A 26,781-nucleotide genomic window follows, 5' to 3' on the forward strand; every position below is an offset into this window, starting at 1 on the left:
GCACTTGAACTGTGAATGAGATTTTTTGCAAGTCAAACACACATGCGCATTACTACAATATGCTCATAAACAGCCACTTGTTCCTTTTAAAAATTATTACATATTTCTTTCCCTAAGCATAATATCCCTCTCCAACCTTGTCTATCTACTGTAATCTGTCTATTCAGTGATGGGCTTTGTCTTGGTTGACTAACTGCTCTCTGCGGAGCAAGGTGAAAGAAGTCTGAATCATGAGCAAAACTCCAGCAATGCTGGCATGGAACAACTTTGTAAGCAGATAAGACATATGTTTGGAGCTTGGGATCGATTCTACTCCAATCTACTTTTATGTTCATGAAGCTGCTGTAAATGGCTGCTTTTTCTGCAAATTCTTTGTGGTATTGACATAAAAAGCTGGGCTTCCTTTTGTTAGGGCATGCATTTTTATCATCTGTTTTTGATACAAATCCAATTCTTGAGTTCTGGAAGGGAAGGCATCACATATAATCACCTTGTTCCGACTAAACGCCAGTATGAACTTGCCTAATAGTCAAGCACTTGGAAAGCTTATGATTGCAGACTTGTGTAACATTTGAAATTTGACCTGGAAGCTTTCCCACCAACTTCATGCCCCACTGACCTGAATGAATGGATGTTTGATCTTCAAATTCATGTGGCATTAGAAGTAACGATAAATTCACATATTTACCTGCAATAATCTTGTTCCACAGTTGTGAGCTCATGGCGTCAATATCTGGAAGAGTAAAGATAGACATGCCATGGTCAGAAAAATCAGTGACAGCCAAAGGAATACCAGACCTGGTTTCTGTGGCCGACATTGTTGTTGCGAGGGTATGTGACTGTATCTCAGTACAAGGATATCCCATATGGTTGGTCATATTTAAATGGGTTTGTATCTTTATCACTGCTGCTTGGAGAGAAGATACTGCTTCCAATATAATGGTATCCTTCACATGAATCTGGTGTATTTGTTGTTGTGGTTGATTATTCTCTCCGGTGCTAGAAGCCCCACCTGTCATGGGCATAAAACAAGGCATTCCTATTGCACACTACGTTAACTGGTTCTTGCTGCTGAGCACATGGATGAAAGTATGGGATTAGCTGCATTGGTAGATTGCTTCTGGCTTGCTGCTGGCTGGCTGGCAGAAATACCGAGCCCAGTCTCGCCTAGCTAAGTGGGCAAGTCTGTGGGTACTGACGTCATCCTGAGCTGCTGCAAACCCTCCCTTCCAGGTGAGTCAGAATCCAGGGGCCTAATGACTCATGTTATGCTGCCATCTTGAATTAGCTTCAAATTGTCCTTGTAAATCTGTACAAGTTGAGCCTTCTTTAGAGAACCCAGCACAATAATGTTAATTTCACATAATTTTAAGACATTTTTCCACCGACCGATTTTTTGGTGACTGAGCATCCCATTGTTGTCTGTTTCTTGCCACTCTACGACCGCAGTAGCCACAAGAAGAGGAAAGCTTATGTGATTTATCCATGATGTATAAGAAGTCAGCAACTGTCCGCAGAACAATGGAGTGATAAACACAAAGCAAAACACTGTTTTTCAAAGTCAGCAGTTGCCCAGCAGAACAATAGGGTTGTGAAGTAGATGGTGCTACATGACATCCACTTAAAAGAATCCGGCAACTTGTAAATTGTCATTGTAATGTAAACCAGATTAATCAAAATTCTAGTGTCATGCCTAGAAATTCAAAACTATATCAACATATATCCAGTATAGGTTATGAATGAGTTCTGAAAGACTGTCAAGTTCCAATAGCAAACAACTCTTGGACCCAGAAGAGAATATAATATGAAAACAAAAACAGACCACTCTCGATGCTAACCACTTGTAAAGTGAATGACCGATGTCAGCTACCTCAACACAGCAGACCCTTGTCTCTGATTGTTTGATAGCCAATCCAACTTAGTATGCATGTCCACTGAAACTGACCTTGAACTGACCCACATAACAGGCCCTGACTGGAATCCATTCTTTGTGTAAACATCATTTAATTACATTAAACACCTACTAGGTAATTCACATATAATTACAAATTAGCCATTAAAATTTCATTACTCTAACTATTATGGTTGATGACTCCTTGCGCTAACAAAGTTTTAATTAAAAATGGTACAAAATGTGTAAAACAAATGTGATAAAATTGATAAACTGATATAGTGGACTGAATCAGTTCATCTACATTTACATATGCACACAAAATTATGTCAAATGGACAGATGGATGGAGGTATGGAAAACATCAATATATCAAGATGCCACATTGCAAGCAGTGAAATGACCGAAACAGCAAGAAGTTACCACTAAAAGGTCAGAGTACTAATCTGAACTGAGTGTACTATGAACATAAACATACAAACTTATACATGAGAAAAATGTCAGTAAAATCTGTCTAGTAAATATTAACAGTCAAATTCTTGTTTATATGAGCTTCATTGCAGACATGATTTTGAAAACAAAAACACTTTTACAAGCCAATATGGTAATTCTGCTTACACAAAGCAATGGTTTTAACTTTATGAAATACTGTATAGTCTGTCAATTATAATACTTATCTGAGGAGACCTTGTCTGATTCAGGCTATTTGGGACATTTGGATCAAGCGATTTGGGATATTTGGATCAAGCTATTTTGGACACTTGCATCAAGCAACTGGAACATTTGGATCAAGCTATTTGGAATATTTGGATCATGCTACTTGGAACATTTGGATCAAGCTATTTGGGACAATTGGATGTCATTATTTGGGATATCTGGATCAAGCTATTTGGAACATTTGGATCAAGCTATTTAGGATTGTTGGATCAAGCTATTTGGAACATCTGGATCAAGCTATTTGGAACATCTGGATCAAGCTATTTTGGATGTGTTTATCAAGCTATTTGGGATATTTGGATCAAGCTAGCTGGGGTACTTGGATAAGATATCTGGGATATTTTAGTCAAGCAATTTGGGATGTTTGGATCAAACTATTTGGAACATTTGGATCAAGCTATTTGGGACATTTGGATCAATCTATTTTGGGATATCTGGATCAAGCTACTTGGGATATTTGTATCAAGCTATTTGGAATGTTTGGATTAAGCTATTTTGGATGTGTTGATCAAGCTATTTGGGATCTTTGGATCAAGCCATTTGAGACATTTGGATCAAGCCATTTGAATTTGAGACATTTGGATCAAGCTATTTGGGACATTTGGATCAATCTATTTGGGACATTTGGATCAAGCTATTTGGATGTGTTGATCAAGCTATCTGGGACATTTGGATCAAGCTATTTGGGATATTTGGATCAAGCTATTTGGGATGTTTGGTTGAAATGAAATAAAATAAGTAGATGCTACAATTTTCAGAAAAACAAAAAGAAATATTTTTGAAAGATGCACATATCACTGAAATTACACAGATACAGAGCTAAAATGGTGTAGATATGGTCTAATGTATGTCAGTTCAAATGTTAAAATAAACTTGTGCAGTGCACAGAGTCCCGTATGAGGAATTGACAGTAAATGACAGTAAATATATACATTGTATTTCATCTAAACTTCATAGAATGGGTCTCATGGAGCTTTGTCTCGGCTGTAAAACTTTCAACTATTCTCTATAAAATCTGAACTATTGTACCATGAGAGAAGAGCATCACTTGACAACCCCACATCATCCCCGAATTTTGTGCCACACACTGGGCATGCTTCTTGGTATTCCAAAGCTTCTCCAGTGCAACTGCTGCAAAACTCATGTCCACAATCAAGCTTTTGGGAATCCTTTAGAACACGTGTACAAAACATGCATTTATTAGCCTCCTCTTGTTGAGTGTCTTCTGGCGGAACTGAAAATAATGGGAATATGTTTGTTATAGTACACTTTATGTTACATGTAGCAAACATGACAATAAGACACTGATGCCCCCATAAATTGAGCAATTGAACGGCAAAGTTCTTTGTCAAACAGGTATCATAATATCATAATACCATGTGATTTTATTGATGTATATCATATATATATATATATATATATATATATATATATATATATATATAACATATGAAATCTTAATGAGTGGTAAAGCCATGAGTTAAAATAAATCAGTGTTTGTACCACAAGATTAAACATATCCGGTATTAATTTAGGAAAACAATATTTTCTTTTTGTTATATACCAAACTTTCTCCAGAATCAAAGTGTACAAACATAAACTCACTCTTTGGCACAACACATTCACTACCCCATCCCCTTTCGTACCTTCACTTAACTTTCATTATATGACCATATGACTTAACTATATGTGACCTGAAAAAAGCAGTAAGGTTGGGATGACTTAACTTGGCGCAGCAAATTACATTTTTGTAATTTTGTAAACTATTTTACCGTAATTGAAAACAGTGCAAGTCCAATTCAGCAATTCATCAAAGCAGTTTTATCATTGTTGTCAAGGAAGGGGAAATAACTTCAGAGAGACACTAATAGTGTCTGATCAAATTTCTTTATCAAAGATTAATTTCCATGTCTAAAAATGAAAGGCAATTTCTATTTATTTGTTCTAGCTCAAAAATTACTAATTTTAGTTGCTGTAAGCACAACTTTTGTAGGCACACACAATCAAGAATCAATCACATGGCATGATGGGAAATCTTATATTTTCACGTGTGAAGTTTCACATGTGAAAATATAAGGATATATTTTTCACATTTGAAAATATAGGAATGAAAAGAAGAAAAAAAAAGAAAGTTATTTCACCAATGAGTTTCTATATTTCATAGACATGGTCACACCATGTTTCCATAGATATGGTGGGAGCATAAAAAGAATTTCATATCTGAAACAATCTCCATCCTGCATAATCAATTTTTGATCACATGCACAGAAATGTCTCCTGTTATACCTTAGGGTACAATATCTAAAGTCACTTGGATATATTTTGATAATGTCGTTACAAGCACCAGGTTAAAAGAGAGAGCTGTAAAGTAAATATCTTGGATAATTACTGTATAAATCCAACCTTACTAAACCACAACAAAATGACATTTAAATAACAATGATGTGATGACTGGACTGGCTTCCAACCTTACAATAAGAGGTTAATCATTTAACAATAAAAATCAGACTTTACTGGTATGAATTCCTTTTCTTTATCTACTTTCCACTTTTGTTTTTATTAACTGATTTTCAATAAATTTCTTTTCTCATATGGCTTTATCTTTATCCTCATTACTTGGAAGAAATACTCATTATTAACTTCTGATCTAAAATTACCTGATTCCATGACTAACAAATCTTTCTCCAACTGTTTGATTTTTTCTCTGAGTTCTTTTTTCTTCTTTTCTTTCAACACTGTTGCTTTCTTTTTCTCCAACTCTCTTAATTTTTGCTCAAGCTCTACTTCCTCTCTGTCCATCTCAGCAGTGAATGAAGATAAGGGTGGAGTAGATTTATTTGACTGTTCATGTTTGGTTACTGCTGTAACAGATTTAAATGGTTTTCAGAATCAAAAGCTTGTTACATGGAAGAAATATCTACACTTGCATAGCTGATTTTCTTACATTTTATTCGTAGTGGAAAAAGCAATATTTCATCAAAGTACCAAACATTTAATGTGTATTGCCATCATAAGCAGACTTATTCAAATCCATATCATCAATGCACATTACATTTAAATTAGTTTATATTATTAACATCACATATCAACACTATCAATATTACATTATCTTGTTTATATACAATTTACAAGTATAATAAATAATAATGCTTTTTTAAGTTTCAAACTATTTCAGCTACATTGCTGTCATCAATGGAGTTTGAATGTCAAATCATTTTTTAACTGCATACTGTGTTTAGAGAATTTAGTCTCGCAGAGCGTTGAATTTTTAGCTGTATGTTCCAAACTGATTCTTTTACTGATTTGTACAAACTTATAGTTTGAAATTTATTTTCTAAGTCATTCTCACTGTAAAATTGAATGTGCATTTTCATCTGTCAATGTAGAAGCTTACACAATTTAATCACATCCACAAATTATTTATATTGAAATAATTGAATGTGCTTTTTCATCTGTCAATGTAGAAGCTTACACAAATTTAATCACATCCACAAATTATTTATATTGAAATAATTGAAAGATTCTCAAGTTAAAGAACATTGTTGTTTACAAAATTAACCAGTTTCTGTGAAGAAATTCTAACTTGCACAGGCAAAACACGTGGTTTGTGGTTTAATTTGCACTTAGGTAATAAGAAGTGGAAATAGCTTAATACAGTGAATCCTCATATGTAGACTAAACAAGTATATGATGTTAAAAAAATTCAGTTGTATGCATTTACATGTGTGTGCATCATTCCATTCATAGATATCAGTTCAAACATCTGCATGTTTAATATTATTTCAATTATCATACGGTACAACAAATCTAGAAACACTTGCTGTATTAAAATTTCTATAAATTGTGCAGGTCTCTCAAAGATCTAAAATATATAAACACAAAAATGTGTATCAGACAAGTCCTGTTTATTGCCTAAAACACATTATAAGTATACTCAAACTTTTTATTGCAATTGTATAATACAGTTTTATAGACAGATTTTTCATACTAGCAGTTAGAATACCACTATATATTTCCTAAAGGAGCGGGATTCACTACCATATTCCTATGTATATATTTTATCTCACAATGCACATTTTTTAAAATTATTATAGCTTTGTGTTTTCTTGATGTGTAGGATCTATATTTTGTTGTTGTTGTTGTTGTTGTTGTGTTAACGCCATTTTTCAGCACACAATAGGCTATACATGGCAGCCAGTATTAATGGTGGAGGAAGAACCCGGGAAAACCCCAGAAAGAACCACTGACCCACGAGAAGGTACTGGCAAGCTTTCTCACAAACCGACATTGGCTGAATCCGCGACTCGAACCTATGCAGACAGAGGTGAGATGGCAGTGATCCATAACGGAAAGCGCTTTAGACCACTCGGGGCCCCCTCTATATTTTGAGTTTCATCATTACATTTGTCAATAGTTCTGTCTAAATTTGATATAGGTGATATTGGAATACTGCAATTACAACTCCTTAAGTTCCATGTGAGTGATTCTATGAGCATATTTTTAAAATTAAAGTCAACATTCTTAATTACATCATTCCAATACTAACTTTCCCCTATGCATTCCAACAGTTCATCTGATGACATAATAATCCAATAACAGTTAAAAAATAACATAAGTTATGATGTAGTACAGTGTAAAGTGGTAAGTGAGATGTCAAATTGGAATAATATAGTCAATGCCATCTTGTAGTAATGACCAATTAAGACAGCAGATGGTGCTGTCACATCCTGCAATGAAAACTATAACTGACCATGCCACAGTAGGTTGCAGATTCCATCCGTATTAGACATTATTCACTGATTTATAATTCAACCCACATGTCCTGGTTGACTTTAAGTTGAGAAAGTGAGAGGCTTATTTATTGTTTGGCAATCTCAGTCTAACTAGATTGTCAAAATTACCTAAACATTCTTTCAAACTTAACTTTGTCTATTTATTTACTCTCATAATAGGCTGACTATGAAGTATTCATCAACAACATCCCCAAACCTGTATAATGATATACATGGAGATATGCAAATGTAACATCATCATTTTAATATACTAATGCTTTCATGTCAGGGGATTAAACTATACCTAAACTCTGACTTACTATATGTATCTATCTAAAAACAGATTTTGGGTAAAGATCCATGAGTCATAGGTGGGATGGTCTGGGGACTAGATGGTTTAAAATGTTACTGTTTCAAATTCAGAGCTATTTAATTTAACAGGGATTTACAACAGTGATCTAACAAATTCCTTGTACTGGTACTTTTTGCTTTTTCCTGCCTCTTTATATTATTTAAAAAAAATTTCTTCATTTTTCATGAAAAATGCAATGGTATGAGAAAAATCATGTTTTTATTACCTAATATCTTGTACAGGGATTTAAGTTTTTTTCATACCTATGAGTAAACAATTAAAATATAGATGTGAACATTACAATGGGCTTCCTGCTCCCATGTACTCAAAATTATTGCTGAAAAAGTTCCAAAACATACATTTTCTGTTTGGTTTTTACTTCCAAACCTTGTGTTCAATGTAGTATACCTACTGCAACAGTAAAGACTTTTTGTGATCACATGTAAACTGCGAACATAACAATTTCATTGCTAATTTGACAGACATTTAACCAAAAGTAATCACTGGTTTATACTATATATCAGCAGCAGTAATTTGGAATGATTAAAGACATTTATAATGGATTATGATTAGAGTGCCAAAGGGTACAAGCTATGTAAAACAATTATTATCACATTTACTTGGATTCTTTTGGCAGGATTGGTTTGGCTTCAGTGTTTAAAGTTTCTTGTGATGGATTGTATTGTGTGAATAGAAGTAATTTGGAATCCATAGATCAGTATTCAATTATTAATATCTGAGATCAATGATCTGTTATTAGAATTTAAAAGATACTAAACGTGGGACTATTTTTTTCTGTTGTCATAATGAGAGAGTATTGTATTTTGACTAGCATGACTGGCAACTTTCAATGTGCTACTTGGTTCCAGGCAATTACCTTTCTCCAAGTATAGTACCTAACAGTGTATCATTTATGGCAAGTCAAACAAAATATTGAATAATAGTGTTTTATAAGAAAGTATTAAAAATCAAAATGTAATATTTTACTTAATCAATATTTTATTTAATGATGTATAGTTTTCAGACATGTATATGAGTGCAATGATATTTCATATGTAAAATGTATGAAAAGGACTGATATAACCTGTAAGTATTGGTTTTAAATAAAGCACATTATATGCTATGGTTTTCTTATTTATATGCAATTATAACCATTTTCTTTCATCATATAATTGAAATACTTGATATTCATATGCAACCAGAATTTATTTATCTTGTTAATGCATTTTTGATGAATTATGATAAAGTTTGATGTAAAGTATGTTAGCATTACATGTCTGAATGGTTATGAACTTTCTGTTCATAATGCAGTTGCAAACTGTAGCATAACCAAGATTTAGTAGTATGTGGATGAATAAATCTACTCATTAAGACAAAAAAAGTCACATTTGTCTCACTTTTAGATAAATGAAAAGTTCCATGCATGAATATTAGCACAAAAGTCATTCAACTTTAAGATATTTAAGCATTTGGAATACAATTTAACTTAAATGGTGCCTTTATTAAAGCATTCAATTCATATGGGTAGATTTTCTTTTCTTGGTAAAATGGAATTGTGGGATAAAATTTGAGGGATAACTTTGGGATGTGAATGAATAGGATACTATTACATATTAATGCAAATGAACTGGATACAATACATATTAATGCAAATGAACTGGATACTATTACATATTAATGCAAATGAATAGGATACTATTATATATTAATGCAAATGAATAGGATACTATTATATATTAATGCAAATGAATTGGATACTACTACATATTAATGCAAATGAATAGGATAATATTACATATTAATGCAAATGAATTGGATACTATTATATATTAATGCAAATGAATTGGATACTACTACATATTAATGCAAATGAATAGGATAATAATACATATTAATGCAAATGAACTGGATACTACTACATATTAATGCAAATGAATAGGATAATATTACATATTAATGCAAATGAATTGGATACTATTATATATTAATGCAAATGAATTGGATACTACTACATATTAATGCAAATGAATAGGATAATATTATATATTAATGCAAATGAACTGGATACTAGTACATATTAATGCAAATGAATAGGATAATATTACATATTAATGCAAATGAATTGGATACTATTATATATTAATGCAAATGAATAGGACACTGTTACATATTAATGCAAATGAATTGGATCCTTTTATGTATTAATGCAAAAGAACTGGATACTATTACATATTAGTGCAAATGAATAGAATACTATTGCATATTAGTGCAAATGAATTGCATACTATTATATATTAATGCAAATGAATTGGATACAATTACATAATAATATAAATGAACTGAATTCTATTACATATCAATGTAAAAAGCTGGTATGTAAAGTGATTAATGTTACAAATGAAGATGAATAATAACAGTTAAATGTACTATATCTGTTGTATAAAACATATTAAAAATAATTTAACATTATATTAATTATGTATCAGATAAATTATATAATTATTGATTGCTAAAAATTACATACAATGATTAGTTATACAATATAAAACGCTAAAATTGAAAGTCTGAAGAGTCTGACATAGGATCACGCTTAACAAATTAGGTAACAAATAAAGGCAATGACAACTGATATAAAAAGAAAATACAAAAACAGAATTATGCAAATTAGGATATACAATGTACAGGCGTAGAAAATATATTCATTGAATTATGGCAGTGATTCCTTGCCATACTTTCAACACAAAGGTTTTAAAAGGCACCCTCATATGATTTTTATTCAGTAAATAATCACAGACTTGATCTATATCCCGCTATAGCTAAAGCCTGAAAACAAGAATCTTAAAGGAGATATAAATAGAATATGTCTGTATGCAAGAATGAAAACAACAAATATGAAATCACTCCATAGGTACATATATCTAATTCAGAAACAAAAGACAACAATATATCCAGATTTAACAACAATCAAGATAACCTAATCCAAGCAAACTTATTCTGATTTATGGCACTATGAAATATATTGTGTAAAATAAGAATTTTGTAATCATTACTGGCTCTTAATCATATTTGATCAACTGACTAGTTAGTCTTGCAGATAGTATATGCTACATTTTTTAATGCCTATCCGTATATGTTTCATGTATACCTGACAGAGCTGTCAAATCTTTTTCTGCCTGCCTGATTCTTTTTTTCAGCTGTTTTTTCCTCTTCTCTTGGATCATTGCTATTTTCTTTACCTCTAAATTTCTCAATGTTTCCTCTAGTTTGATTACCTCTATGTCCTTCTCACTGTTTGATGAGGAAGCTGCACATGTATTTTTATGTAATTGTTCACTTCTGGTTTTCTCCTGAACATTATTAACTGGCTTTTGTCTGCTTTCTGAAAAAAGATATATCTCTGAAGTTAAAGAAATGATGTACCCAGATCTTACACACGTTGAAAATAAAAGCACTTTTACAAGCCATTATGGTAATTCTGCTTACACAAAGCAATGGTTTTAACTTTATGAAATACTGTATAATCTGTCAATTATAATACTTATCTGAGGAGACCTATATTTTGTGCCTTTTAAATTTTCTTTTATTCCACTTCCTTCTTTTAATTCAAAAGACATAATTAATGGGATAATATAAATGAGGCCAGCTTTTAATTCAGTGCAACAATACAACAAATACTTCTGCAAGTCAGTTATCAAAACACAGTTGGCACTTAACTAGGTTCTCAGAGAAACGCTGGCGGACATAGCTGTTAAGGTAGATTGACACATTTTACATTTAATTACAAGAGGACACATTGCACTTATAATGATTACACTTAAAAGGAACTAAAAGATGAACAAGAACACAAACTTCAATTGATAAAAAAATGATTTGTGTTTATTTATTAAAGTACTGCCTCCACTCGGCATAAGTGACATTTTCATTGATCAAAATTTCCTTAAATATTGTTAACTGCGGTGTACTAGAAATGTCGTTTGGAAAGAAAATGTAAAAAATTGTATGAGTTATTTTTAAATTTGATATTTCATAGTGTTGATTAAAATTTCCAGGTCCTATCTACCATTTTTAATGATAAAATGAGCGATAAATCAAAGTTTCTGTGACCAAGTTCGATCGTGATTTTCTTCAAGTTCAACAAATAGGGATAATTTTTGTGGTATTTTTGGGTTTAAAAAATGGGATCCATGCCTGAAACCGCGTTATAAGCGGGTTCGCAAGTTATCAGGACACGAGTTATCAAGGGAGTGATGTATATGGTATAGTCAATTTCTCCATGCATGTCATGCTGGTGTCACCATTAGATAAAACTTCGTGCATTTTTGTTACTTTTCTTGGATTTTTTAAAAATGTTCTCAGAGTGGTCTCAAAAGATTTTCGAGAACATATGGTACACATATGATTCCTTTGCACTGGAATAAAACATATCTCACAAAATTTGTGCCCACAACCCAATGCTTCTTTTGCTCTTTCATAAAAGTTACCAGAGTTAAACATCTCACCAGAGTTTTCAATTTTCACATTTTTTATTGTCTTAACTTGGCGTCCTTCAACACCAAAAATATTACTGTTTCCTGCCTTTCCACCATTTCCTGTCCCCATCCAGAATTCACAATCACCTGCTTTAGGCTGATTCCCATGTGTTTCCTTTTGGTGACGTTTCCCATCTAAATAACAAGAATTATGAGAAATCTGACTTGGATAAAATGTCATTCATCAATATAATATAATATTGGTTAGCAAATGGGGTATTTGTCAGCATAAAATACTATGATTTTACACGAGATTGTAAACATATCTGCTCTTAGTATGTCAATATGTTTTCAATGATATTTTGTTATGTACAGTAATATGATCATAGCAATTCAATGATCTATATGGATTTCATGATGCTTTCTAGGACAAAATGACCATTATAATAAATACTGCATTGACATTATTTATATCTTCAGCCTGTTATAATGGCACAGTGAGAACTAGCAATAACTCCAGTAAATTTTGCAATGTACTCTCTGCCATGTGATGAAAAATCTAATTTAAATTATTATCAAGATGCAGTCTTCATTCTCTTAATCAATGCATCTGTAAGTTGGGTTCTTAACTCATACATACGGATGAGTCTCCTAGTCATTGTCCCCTCGGGCTGACTTCCAGTAACTGTTCCAAGGACCTTTCCACAGAGTGGACACATATCCTTGTACACAAATGCCTCATTAATACATTTCTCATGGAAGGAGTCATGGCCACAGGGCAATTTGTATTGTGTATCAAGTTTCTCCATACATATGATGCAGGTATCACTATCGGATGAAGCTTCTTGCATTTTTGTCACTTTTCTTGGATTTATTAAAGATGTTCCCAGAGTGGTCTCAAAAGGGTTTTGAGAACATATTGTACACACACGATTCCTTTTCACTGGAATGAAACAAATCTCACAAAACTTGTGTCCGCAACCCAATGCTTCTCTTGCTGTTCTATCACAGATGTCGCTGCTACATGTCTCAATTGATTGTTCAATTTTAAATTTGTTGACCGTATTAAGTTGGTCTCCTTCAACATCAAAAATATTATGGTTTCCTGCCTTTCCACCATTTCCTGTCCCCATCAAGGATACGCTATCACCTGTCTTAGGAGAATTCCATTGTGTTTCCTGTTGGTGAAGTTTCTCATCTGTATAACAAGAATTATGAGAGATATAGTGTAACTTGCACACACAAAAAATTAACGTTCATGACTGGATTCTACAGTTTCAAAATGCAAAACACAATGATGTGACTGAAAGACTAGATTAGAACTGGTTACCTGTCTTGTCTGTGAAGTGGATGAAACCATCAACAGAAAAATAATGACATTAAACCTGTCCATTTTGATTATACAGATGCATATAAGAGAAAACAAATGATGGAAAATATTATACCATTATTTCATATTTTGACCTGTATTTATAGGTTACTGCATTTGTATAGGAAAATATGAACAAGTTTTTGGGATGGATATGCTGCACGACCTTGGGAGTTCTGTACATCCATCCCCCCAAAAAAGTTCATATTTTCCCATACAAATGCAGTAACCTTTTTATTATATGCTCAATTTCTTATTCTACCTAAGGCTTAATTATATAAACAAAAATACACTATAAGAAACAAAGTAATTTAATTTATACTGTATTCCAAACTAAATACACACACACAGATTCATCAATACACAACAACAACATTATTAATGCACACATAACTCTGCCCAGATAACTTAGTCATGTGCAAGACATCACTTTCAAAAGAAAATAGCATTTTGGTCTACTTAAAATTGAAATTTAGATTTATATTGTGAATGAATGCGCATTGCAACAACTTTTCTATCTAGTCTGTAATGAATAGATTTTGGTATTTTTGTCATTTCTGCTACATTTCTTGATGATGACTGGCTTTATCTGTGTTAATTCTACATGAAGTACATCTGATTTCAGCAGCAAGGGAGCAGCACGTTGACATCTGCCAGTGTGTTTCTGTTTTGTCATTGACTGTTTGAAATCATAATGTGGGGAAAATATGACGTCTTTCACTTGCAATTATCAAAAAGATGCTATGGAATGTAATTGCACTTGGAATATAGTCAAACTTACAGTAGAATTTCAAAATGTGTAATCAAGATTGAGAACCCATGACATGACTAATATAATTCGGTTTTGCAGAACTAAGAAAGGAAATTTTGAGAAAATTCAGGATGTAAAGCTGTAAGTATATTTTTTTGCCATTCTTATTACCAGCTAAAGAAGGCAGTTTCTGACTTGTCACTTGCCTTTTATTTGTTGGGACCCAGCAATTTTATGACCTGTCTGACATCTATCGCCAGCCTAAATTCGAAACATTGTATCAAAAAAGTTAACGCAGAATGTGGCAAAGTAGTTGTATGTGGCAGTCCACAAAACATCTGCTTTAGTACATTCAGAAACAAATTTAATCAACCAAAATGTAAAGCATCTACTACATGAGTGTATATGATTTGTTTACAATGTGGTTCCTAATACACTAATGGGCACACATGAGTGCAATATGAAGTGCACGTGAGTGCAATTTTTTGTTGTTGAGTTTAATTATAGTGGCGTGCACACAATTGTGCATGTGCCACTTTTTTTTGACTGCACGGCAGCCTGCTAGTTGTTCCTGGAGAAGGGAATGGTGCCACCTCCCCCAGGCTTTCATGGGTTCAAGGAACCCTGATAGTTTGGCATCAATCTGTTGGTCCATAAAGGTCCCTTACAGTTGAATAGCTGGCTGTCATTAGTGGGAAGGAGAGCTCGTGAATGGTCCTGGTTGCTTCTCATCGCTGGTTTCTTGTTGCATTTGCCTGGTGTTTCTTGTGTTCTTTTTATATAATTATTTTTTTTAATTTTTTTTTTCAAAATGTTCAAAAAAAGGGTGGGGTATTCTATGCTGTGTATAGAGGTTGTTAGTAGAAATCATGTATGAAGAGAGATTTTCAAGGTTTTTATGGCATTACTAGTCAAGGTGCTTCCTATGTTATGTTATTTATAAGTTTTTAGATATTGCCTCCTTAAGTTATTTATTTATTAATGTTTTTAGAGATTGAATGTTATTTATACTTTATTTAGCAAGAGACCCGAATCATTAAGGACATATAGGACCTGAGTCCTAGCTGATTACTCAGTTTGTTAAGGACATCTAGGACATCCAATTTTGCGGTTTCCTTAGTTTTGGATAGGTGCTTCGTAAGTGAATTATTTATTAATATTTTTATAAAATTGAATGATATGTTATGGGTTTTTATGTGGGGGCTTCTAAATTTATTTAACTAGTTACTGGGTCTTTTGGTTTTGTGGGGATAGTAATTATATTTTGTTCCTAAGTCCTGCTGAGTCTATGAATTTATTTATATATTTATATGCTGATTGTTTATTTTTATTAGAGTCCATAAGTAACTCTTGGTATGTGTGTTGTGATCCAATCTCTTTTTGGTTTTTGATAAATATTTTCCTAGCGGGCTGATATTTTGGGCATATACTGAATACGTGGTGTAGATCTTCGGTGGTGTGGCAGTTAAACCAGTTAATGGTTGCTGGTTTGGGTCCTATAAACTTTCCAAAACTGCTTGCTAGTTTAGTTTTTCAAGTTATTATCCTGTTTATGGTTTTCTGTTCTAAATAGGTACCCTTAAGTAGCTGTATGTTCCTATGTTTTTTTGGGTTTCATGGTGCTTTTTACCTTTTGTGGAGGAGTTCCAAAAATCTTGCCATTTTTGTTTATATATGTTTGTGCGAAGCTTAGTACTTCTGTAGAGCTATAGTTAAGCTTGATAGAGTTTTGATCTCCTAGTTTGGTTTGTGCAACTTTGTCTGCTGTTTCGTTGCCAGAGATTCCAAAGTGCAACGGTATCCACATGAGCTCGACTAATTGATGTGCTAATTGATGTGAGTGCAATATTGTAAAATACTGCATGATTTTAACAATGTAAAGTTAACAGAGAAAAATGCATGTGACTGCAATATCGTAAAATACTGCATGATTCTGACACTTTAAAGTTAACAGAGAAAACAAATAAGCATATAAAAAAACATCATATCCATACAGTAAAGGTGTAATGTTCATTATTAGTCACAACAAGTGGACAAACATTCTTTAATTTATGACTGGAAAATACTTGGGCCTTGGTTGTCAGCATCTTCCTCACCCTGTGAATTTGACGAGTACCCTGCTCTTTTCTTCTCTTTCACTTCCTTCCCATCTTTCCACTGCATTCCATATCCTTAAAAATAAATTAATAAATACACCACTCATGTTCTTTTATTCTGTATTTTACTTAAATAAATGTACATCTTTTTCATTAAAATACCAACATTTAGTTATTGTTCTCATGACTTTTAATGCATGTAAAAAATAAACAGTTTGTGGTGGGTTTTGTTCAAGTGTAGGGAAGGGGTGTCAGCGGCTGATCCATTAGTAGGATTTTAACATAATTCCTTTTGGTCACAAGTCCAATATGCTAAATTTAAACCACCACAGTTCCTGCCACTTATGACATGCTAAAGAGCACATGAAATCTATAGCCTAGATAATGAAGCCTGCCAGGGAACGACAAAGAGGAACCATATATTTATTTCTGTCCACAAAAGAATTTAACTTTGATTATATAATTTTATTAACTTTGATGAAAGTGCCATACTTACATGACAGTCCTAATTTAAAAGTCTAAAATAAGAAAACACATTTCCCTCCAAGTGACTGAAGCTGTAAACAATTTTCTATGAATTCAAAATAGGCAATTTCTTTTTTTTAACCTCAGAGTGTTGAAACTTTCTATGATATTGATCAGCCAGAACAAGATTTTCAAATTAGCTGATAAAGTGGACATATCAGATGTCTGATTGTAGTGGCCATTTTGGGGGCCAGTCTGGAAGTCATTTCAGCACTATTTTCATTTAGGATCAAACAGATATTGTAAGAATTCTTTTAGTGAAAACTCCATGTTGATATAACCATCCAATTAGAAGTTGTGATAATAATATTTTAGAGATGACTACTATGGTGGCCATATTAGATACCGGATTGGTGCCATTATAATTTAGGACCAACCAGACACCAAAGAAAAAAACACGTCAATACGACTTTCTATTAACTTAGGTGGAGTAGTGATAACAATATTTTCAAGATGGCTTCTATCGTAGCCATATTGGGTGTCTGAGTGGACCCATTTTCATTTAGGACCACGTAGAACATCATGGGATGAATTTGGTTATAAAGTTTCATGGCAATCCTCCAGAAACAAACTTGTGATTCTATATATATATATATATATATAAAACACTAGTACTGTGTGTGATTTGGATTTTTAACATAGCTTTAACAATTTTCTAGTCATATTGCTACGACATCAGCAGTGGCAGTTTAGTCATGTCTAGCACTGAGGCATCGTGCTGCAGACACATGGTATCATGTCACACTCAGTCACATTATCGTAATGCCAGGCTGACCAGTCCTAACACTAGCCTCTTAATGCCAATGCTGAGTGCCAAGTGAGGCAGCTACTAGTATCATTTTGATGTCTTTGGTATGTCTCGACCAGGGTTCCAACCTGCTGCCTCCCACATCCAAGGTGGATGATCTAACTACTTATGCCACCAGAGCAGTCTCCTACTGGTGGTCAGAGCAATTTTTTTTTATTATCAATATTATTATTATGGATTTTTTCATCATAGAAACAAAAAAAATATCTGTGATATAATTTGTAGTTTACACACTTTAAAATTAAACAAGAGATGTTGTTCTAGCTCCTTAAATTGTAGGTTGCAATCTGGATCCATAAATCAAAATCAGGAACCAAAGTGTAAAATTAATATAAAATGGCTCAATAATCCAGAATAACTCTGTCCAAAAAAAAGAACTTTTGAACAATCACACATGAAAATAAAGTTAGCTGGATAACATACATTCACCAACGCAAACTTGGAGGTGTGTCAATTTATCAGTCTCTGATTGGTTAAATTCTAGCAGCATGTTAAAATTACAAATTGAACAATTAATGAAAGGCATGGAGGAACTTAAAGTAATAACCAGCAATTGTATACCAAATGTCTGTTTTTACTACTTACCAATGGGGGTGTTAATATTTAAATAAATACGCTGGGATCAAATTGTTGACACTTTTGATTAAAATATGGTTAATAAAGTATTTGCATCATTAAGTCTCTTTGTTGTGTATATAACAATGATAGTGATGTTGATGGCTGTACAAATAAAGTTGATTAATTTAAGCTTTAGACAGTACAAGGCTTCATTTCAGAATAAAATGTGGTATCAATTTATTGGCTCATTAGCAGCTGTAACAAATGTAAAATATGACTTATAAAATGACTGCATTTTATTAGTTTACACATTTAACTGCAAGATTTAAGTTTGAATTAATTGTACTTTTTAAATATCACGTATTATGCCAACCCCAATCAAGCATGCATAGACAAATAGATATACCAGCTAGCATATAAAAGATTTGCCAATAAGTGTTTAAACTTATATTTATGTATAAGTGCATGTTATAATAATGTGACATAAAGAGTCAATAGATATATTCATTAATGTACATGAATATGATATGACAATGTTGTAAAATATAAATGTGCCTGGTTCAGTTATCTGGAAGACTCATTAATCTGGACATATTCGCTGGGAATGAAGAGGTCCAGATTAATGAGAGTCCACAATTTATATTCTGTTTGATTTCTGTCACACAACTGAGGGATGAGGCTTAAGTTCTGTGTACCTGATTTTTGTTACGGTTGTAAGTTTATAAAAAAGTTGTTTACTGATATTTCAATTCAAGATCAATCCTTGTTTACAAGCTTAGCAGGTTCTAGAAGCGACCTTGTTTATAATTTGGAGGAAATTTCGGGAATTCCAAAACAGTCTGTTGTGTCTTAGGTCAAGTGAAAATATGTATATGTATATGTTGTCAGTAGTAAACATGTATTTTCATTTCTGACTTACGATCAGTCTAAGAATTTATAAAGCTTACAGTTGTGATAAAATATAATTGAGAGGAATTATTTACACTATTCTTTGGAAATTACAAAGTGCTCATTGACTTATGGATAAAAAAACACTACGATAAATCAAGACATTCAAGACCTCTTGTACATTAGGATATTAAATACTGGCAAAACAAGACATTAAAGACTACTGGAATTCATTTTGGAACATTCTATATTCATGTACACTGAGTTAGGACATTTAGGGTTATCTGGGATTTTATTTAAATACATGTAATGTCTTTTGAATTTTCATTTTTGCATTTTAGGGAAATAAACTGTTGTTTACTTTAATAGTTGGTTTCACTTCTTTCTGTTACATTCTTAAAGACCTTGAGCCACTACAATACTTACAAGAAATAAATACTTAAATTCTAATTTTGAGTATGCCTTTTTATTAATAATTTTTTTCTTAAGTATACAAATAATAAAGATAAAAAAGTTATCATTTACATTTTAATTACCAAAAGAACAGTTCTGAATACCAAAGATTATATAACACAAAATAATTATAGTACAGGTGCCGTATAATGAATTAAAGAGTATACAAAATTATAAACAAAAAGATATCAATGTACATTTATAAACTGTAAAAGGAGATAGCAAATTTATAGTGAGTTTTGCTGAGTGGATGTATTATTATTTGGTGACACATAAGAGAGTAAATTAATTTTTTTTCTTCAATTCATAAGCAATTTAAATCACCTAATTTTTTATTAAATGCTAGCAATTTATGCAGATACTTTATCATACAGTAGTACATATATGAATACTGATACACTGAAATCATCTTACTTTCATGGTATCAATTTTCATTGTTTGGTGAATAATGACTTTTACATCAAGTCTGGATTCATAAATTGGAGAAAGAATAATGTTGCTGTTGCAGGTTTAATGCCATTCTTCAGCATGTGATAGGCTATATATTGTGGATAACTGATGGAGGAAAAACCCAGGAAAACCACAGAAAGAACCCATGAGTAAGCTTTCTCACATAACCATATTGGTTGAGCCTGTGACTCAAACCCACACAGACATAGATGAGGTGGCAGTGATTGGTAAAGGTGAGTGCTTTAGACCACTTAGATGCCTGGGGCTCTGGGAAAATATAATTGTCTCCACATAAGAATCATTGTTCTTTGGGTCTTCAACTTCATGGTTTGCTCCAAGCACAAACTCCATGACAACTGGTACACCACAAGAAATAATGAATTGAAAGTACTGTGCTTGTTGCATACAGTTAAAATTAGTGCCAAAGATACCATGTATATCAACCCAACATCAGTTTAATTAGCTCACTTTCACCTGGCAGGAGATTACCTTTATCTTTACCTGAAATGGGGGTGGGTTTGGACAGATATTTTTATTGTTACTTACAACTGCATCCTGAGTGACATCTGTTTCAAAGCAATTCTTATCTTGCAGGATGCTTTGATGTACAATAGCAGATGGGTAAAATTAGATATTTTTAATATCTTTTGTTTTAACCTTTTAGACTGATGATTTTGTGATCACGACCTTCTTTTGTCCAATCTCAAACTAACTCTACAATTTGCAAAGGTTCTGTGACTCTGTGCTGTTCAGAACAGTCACTCAAGATTTAATGGCTGGAAGTCTAAAATCTGGACACAAACTCTGGATCCAGAACTGAAAATTTTTTTTCAAGCAAAAAAAAAATCTGGTCTAAATAATGTAGCTTTTTGAGCTGGATCTTTTTAAAGCAAATCTACATTACATGGTATTATAGTGGAGCTGTATCTATACCACTTCTTTAATTCCTAAATTTCTTTAACACCATCTGCTTTGGTCCATTGTGAATTGTGATGATGCCATTGAACTCAGAACATTATGCAAAACACAGCATGTGTGGATAATAAATTAACAAACTTGGACTGTACACTTTGCATGGCTGAGTACTTTGATAGTTAAACAATGTCTTTAACTTTGATAAAATAATTTCCTTTCAATTATAATCTTCTTAATTTATAAAGTCTAGAATAAGAAAACCTGACTGATAAATACCTTGGCATTGGTTATAATTGTCATCTTCATCCTGAGAAATCCTTGGACTTGATGGGACATGCATTGAGGCATATTTTTCTCCTTCCTTCTTTCCTCCTCCTTTCTTGTAGTCCACTGGGTTTTTTAGGGATTGTGCATGATGAATTGATATTTCGCTTCTCTTTTGTTTTGGCATCCTTTCACCTGATGAATTTGATCCACCTGCTACACCACCTTTAAAATTACTTTTAGCTTGACTTTGTGAGGATCGCTTATTAAAGACCCTTACTATGGCATCAGTGACTGCTGGATGAATATTTACTACTTGGATATCTTCCACACAAATTCCTCTTACCACTCGGGAGTTGGTAAGTCCGTCGAACAAGGAGTTACAGCAACATTCCAAATTTGGTACATCATTCACAAAGACTCCTAAAGAAAAAAAAACCTTAGCTGGAACAAAAAACCTACTCCAAATTCTCTCCAAACATTCCTAAAGTGAGAACATACAAGTTCTAAAATTGTGTTCTCCTTCTTTATAATGATGCCCATGGGACCCAATGAGTATACAGCATTATACGACCACCTTGCAATGTGCACATTATACATGTACATTTACTAACACTTAATGAATGGGATTGATTAAAAACTATTTTTGTAATGAACGGGCTAATATAAAAGGAACCATGTTTTAATGAAGAACTTAAAACAGGAACCATGTAATAATGAATGACATTATAACGAACTGTTAAAATGAAGGACCTTATGACAAGAACATGTTATAAGAGAATTATAACAGGAACCATGTAATAAGGAAGCTATAGGGAAGTACTGTAAAAAAGTGAATATAACATGCATACAAGTATAACACGCACTTATATATTACTCACCGTTTTTCTATTCTGTGTAAAAAATAGATTACCTGTGGATGTTTATAACCTGCAGGATTTCATAAAGAATAATAAACAAACAAAATTTGTTTTGGCTTCTTCTCATTATATTGTTGTTGTTGTTGTTGTTGTTGTAGGGTTTAACACCATTTTTCAGCACACGATAGGCTATACATGGCAGCCAGTATTAATGGTGGAGGAAGAACCTGGAAAAACCCTGAAAGAACCACCGACCCACGAGAAGCTACTGGCAAGCTTTCTCACATACCCATATTATCCGAATCCGAGACTTGAACCCATGCAAACAGAGGTGAGATGGTAGTGATCTGTAACATAGAGAGCTTTAGACCACTCGGCCACTTGGGGCCTCATCTTTTCATTATAAACATAGTATAAAATATTAAGGAATCATGAATCATCCTTTCTGTTTACCACTGAATCACAGCAGAGGGTCAATTCATAATTAGTTTCTTCATCTTGAGCCATTTCAAACCTCCCATGATGATGACATGTGCTCTCTTTGTTAATTGCATGATCAAATCCATGCCTAATTGTTACCGGTAATTCAAAATCAATAAAATAGTCACCAACCTATAAATAATTGCCAGATGGCATGAACGATACACCTCCTGATTTTAATAATAAACAATAATAATACCAGCTACTATTGGGAATGGATTCCGGAAATGTAAAATTCTTTGGAAGGCGACTCGTCAACAGGAGCTCTGAATCTGACTACAATGGCAAAACAAACCTGTCTATGGCAGTTTAAAATTTTAGTAAACACAACAGCATTGTCACTCTTCATAAATTAGTAAGTTATTCAATGGAAGATGCTGAGTTTATTATGTTGATCTTGTTGAAATCAAATCTAGTGAAAGAAATTCTAGACTCCTAACACTTCTTTAAGCTACATACATACATGTTTTAAACTCAAAGTGAGCTAGCAAAGTGTTATGCCTGATATAGTACAGGTGTCGGACGAATTAAAACAGTTCAATGCATGAATGAATTTAATTTTCCTTTTGTGGGTTTCCAGAAGACTATTTGCCCAAACTATAGATGCAAAGTTATGGCACTGTGTGAATTGTTACCCTTGAAATTTGTTTCTGAGGAGTGTATGGGTGACAATAAAATCAGTAGCTTAACCTTCTGAAATCTTTCTGTCCCATTAAAAGCAACTTTAATTAAATCAGAGTTTTACAAAATTTAAAACATCACACTTTTATGTTATGTTTCTCATCTGCTATACAGAATATTTAACAACTATCGAAAATAACATTTCAGAGTGAAAACGAACACCTTTTTTTAATAATGTATTAACTTATCAAACATCCATGCACTTGTCTACAAGGAGTAAAAATGTATAATTTAAATTATTTTTAGAATCAATTAGTGCTGACTCTCTTAATACTTTAAAGTTGGATCTTTAAGTCCTGCTGTACATACTATTTACAAAAAATTTTTTTTTATAGTTGATGACTGTTTTCTGAAAAACATAATGGTAAACTCCTGACTCTGTAATGTGCTCCATTCTTGGAGGCCATAATACATACAAATTTGACATAGTGGACAGCTCCATATCAAGGATACCCACTTGTCAACCAACAACATTTATTTAACCTTTTCAACTCCATTTCTTATGTTTGCTGACCTAAGTTACCTTTATGTAATAGACACTACTCAACAAAGACAACACTCTTTGGTTCATTAAGTGTACATTATAGACAGGTTTCATGGTAAATGGTTTTCCTATATGTATCTGTATATTTACCTGAGCCAAGAAGTGTCAAAGCAATCTTTTTCATGCCATAAGCACTGGCTGTTTCAAGAATCTTTACATACAAGTCCTTGAGTTTCTGGGCTGTCTTACCATCCATGGTGGTTATCCTTTTTGACTCCATAATGACCAAAAGAACGTATTTTGACTTAAGATTGCCTGGCTCCATAAGGACAACAACATCTCCTACTGAAGGATGTAGTCTCTTTCTGAAAATAAAGGCAATTTTTTTCTTAAGTTTATTTAATATGAAAGGCATCATATCTTCATTTTCAAACTGATCTAGTTCTAACAGTAAACACTTTTACATAAGAATGAGTTTTCTTCTGTCTTGTCCACAGCATAAAGAAACTTTAAATATATTATTATTTATCAAAGTGTATCAAGGTATCCTAAAGCAACCTTGGTAAATAAACAAAAAGTTACACTGATCTCATGCCTAATCTACAGGAAAACATACCAGTACATGTAATAATAGTCTAGTCAACAAATGCCTTGACCTCAGAACACTTGTGAATGAATTTATAAAACTTATCAGCTGCAATGGACTGAACATCTTTCACTCAACAATATATCAATGGCCTGATAAAATCCAGTCATAAGTTTCAAATGTACAGACTGCGTTCCATTTTGCCTAATACAGTAGAACCTCTCTTGAAAGACCACCCCTTCTGCCTGAAAATTATGGTCTCTCAAGACAGATGGTCTCTCATAACAGGCCAGACTTTCAAGACAGGTTTTACTGTATACCTACTAGAACTGAGAACTTGCAGACAAGATGGAAACAGTCACTGTCAACTTCATGCATGATTTTGCATGAATTATACAAAATGTAGTTTGTGATACAATTAAAGTATTTTTATTTTATTGGTTATGGCATTTTAACTCATTATTGGCTATATTATCCCCAAAAAGTACCAAGGCATCCAATCTGGACTTGCATGGGTGTGCATCAAACCTTCAACCCTTAGATTAAGAATTTGATGCTCTACCAGTGGAGTTACCATGGCTCCCTTTTGATCCAATTAAGCATATTTGTTTGGAAGGAAACTCAAAGAGCTATACCAAAATAATGCCTAATGAACCATTCAGTACTGACCATCTGAACATGCTCGTAAACCATAACAAAGTAATGCTAGTGTCTCAGATACAAAGATACTGATACTCTCAAGCTTCTGTCTGGTGTACATTCACATTAATTTTTATTTTTAATTTCAGAAAAGGTCCATTATTTGTAGGAACTTAACCCATGGTCTTTTTCCTATACTGGATTATTTAAGGAAGTCATTCCAATTATCATTCGTGTCACAATGGCACACTGGTAAGCTGCAATGTCTTGTAACTCATACATTAATGATGCCCAATGTTCTTTCATTAAATGACTATTGAACTTGTTCAAGATCTTGTTCATTTAAGCCTATATAGCAAGTTGCATCATATTCTGTTTATAAACAGAGGCTTAAGTGGACCTGATATCAGCAAACCTGATTTCACTCATGTCTTATATGTCAACGTACCGAATTGATACAAGATGTCATAATTTAGCTTTTAGATAATGCATATAGATATTATGATCCTAAGTTAACACAATAATGATATAGATAATGTAGATTTATTGTGAACAAAGAAAGATGCTGGCTGCTAATCAAGATCCATTCACTAAGCATAAGCACAAGATAGTTTATTTTAAATAATAACTATAATCAAAAACAGTGGCATTTAAAAGGACTCTATTTAATTTATAAATCTGATACTGAATGAATAACTGAATAACACCTTGTTCTTAGTACTATCCATCATGTTTTTAGAAATGTAAGCTAAAATTTTCCTTTTACATATTATGAATCAGTCAAGGGAATATTTTCAATCAGACAACAGCATTTGACTGTAAGATAATGCGTAGACTGTCAGTTGCCTGTCAGTATTATGATATAATAGTTGTCAGCTGCATGCCAGCATTGTAATATAATAATTGCCTGCCACTGTGCCAGTATTGTGATATAATAATTGTCGGTTACCTGCAAGTATTGTGACATAATGACTGTCAGTTGCCTGCCAGTATTGTGATATAGTAGTTATATAATAGTTATCAACTGCCTGCCAGTTTTGTGATATAATAATTGCCTACCAGTATTGTGATATAATGACTGTCAGGTGCTTGCCAGTATAGTGATGTAAAAATTGTCAGCATATTAGTATAAATAAATAAACATTACACAGTATTCTCTGTAACTCATGTAGTAGGAAACCAAATCTGAGGACATTAGTTTAGTTTGCTTAAATAATAATAACCTATAACCTAGACTGAAGATTTCATAAAGATAATTTGTGCCATATACTAAAGAATGAGTAATATGTAATATGTGATAGATCATAATGGGACAGGTAATACCTTAAACATGGCAGTGAAAAAGCAAGATTTGTATTTTCATTGTGCTTTATTTGTTTTGAAATTTCTTCTGTAAATGTTTTGTTGAAGGCATTCAAGACGTAATTTAGACTAACATGCAATGATTCTGAGGAAAAATTAAATAATGAAAGGTAGAAGTTGCTCTTGAAATTTCTTCACCACTGGTTTCACATTAAAAACCATAATTTTTAATTACTGATATCTGACACAAAAATTTAACAAGAGGCCTAAATCTGCATGCAACTGCCTACATTTCTGACATCAGCCTACTAGCCAAACTAGCAGTTTACCAAATATCTGGGTCAGTAGGAAGCTTTCTGAAAAAAATTATCCAATGCTCCTAATTAAATATATTATGCAAAGAAGTGTTTCAAGATTTCTCTATTATTGCATTTTCATCCATATATTATGGTATATCTGCATCATTTATCCA

General features: G+C 32.9%; 1 protein-coding gene across 3 annotated transcripts; it reads right to left on the reverse strand.

Moving 5' to 3' along the window:
* Positions 1–2,415: 2,415 nt before the first annotated feature.
* On the reverse strand, positions 2,416–24,138 carry LOC149795888 (uncharacterized). Of its 3 annotated transcripts, none has more exons than XM_089965807.1 (8): positions 23,933–24,138; positions 21,290–21,700; positions 16,417–16,491; positions 12,841–13,398; positions 12,231–12,395; positions 10,877–11,110; positions 5,265–5,465; positions 2,416–3,841 (listed from the first exon to the last, which is right to left on the reverse strand). In XM_089965807.1, exons 1-8 carry the CDS (start codon positions 24,105–24,107, stop codon positions 3,603–3,605), a joined length of 2,058 nt encoding a protein of 685 aa, XP_089821933.1. In that variant the 5' UTR covers positions 24,108–24,138; the 3' UTR covers positions 2,416–3,602. The 3 variants fall into 3 exon arrangements, with proteins under 3 accessions (XP_089821933.1, XP_089821934.1, XP_089821932.1); XM_089965808.1 differs by having other exon boundaries at positions 5,265–5,468; positions 12,348–12,395; positions 23,933–24,136; XM_089965806.1 differs by having other exon boundaries at positions 5,265–5,468; positions 23,933–24,134.
* Positions 24,139–26,781: the final 2,643 nt, after the last annotated feature.

The sequence above is a fragment of the Sinohyriopsis cumingii genome, chromosome 7, assembly GCF_028554795.1.
Source record: "Sinohyriopsis cumingii isolate HCF-2022 chromosome 7, ASM2855479v2, whole genome shotgun sequence".
NCBI lineage: Eukaryota > Metazoa > Mollusca > Bivalvia > Unionida > Unionidae > Sinohyriopsis > Sinohyriopsis cumingii.

Bases quoted from the DNA above. Each gene is read 5' to 3' on its own strand.
- LOC149795888 (XM_089965806.1), bottom strand. From the start codon at position 24,107: ATGGAGCCAGGCAATCTTAAGTCAAAATACGTTCTTTTGGTCATTATG. The intron at 12,396-12,840 runs GTATGTATGAGT...CTTGTTATTTAG, and splicing joins AATGACTAGGAGACTCATCC to ATGGGAAACGTCACCAAAAG. The intron at 11,111-12,230 runs GTGAGATGTTTA...ATCTTTTTTCAG, and splicing joins TGTGAAAATTGAAAACTCTG to AAAGCAGACAAAAGCCAGTT.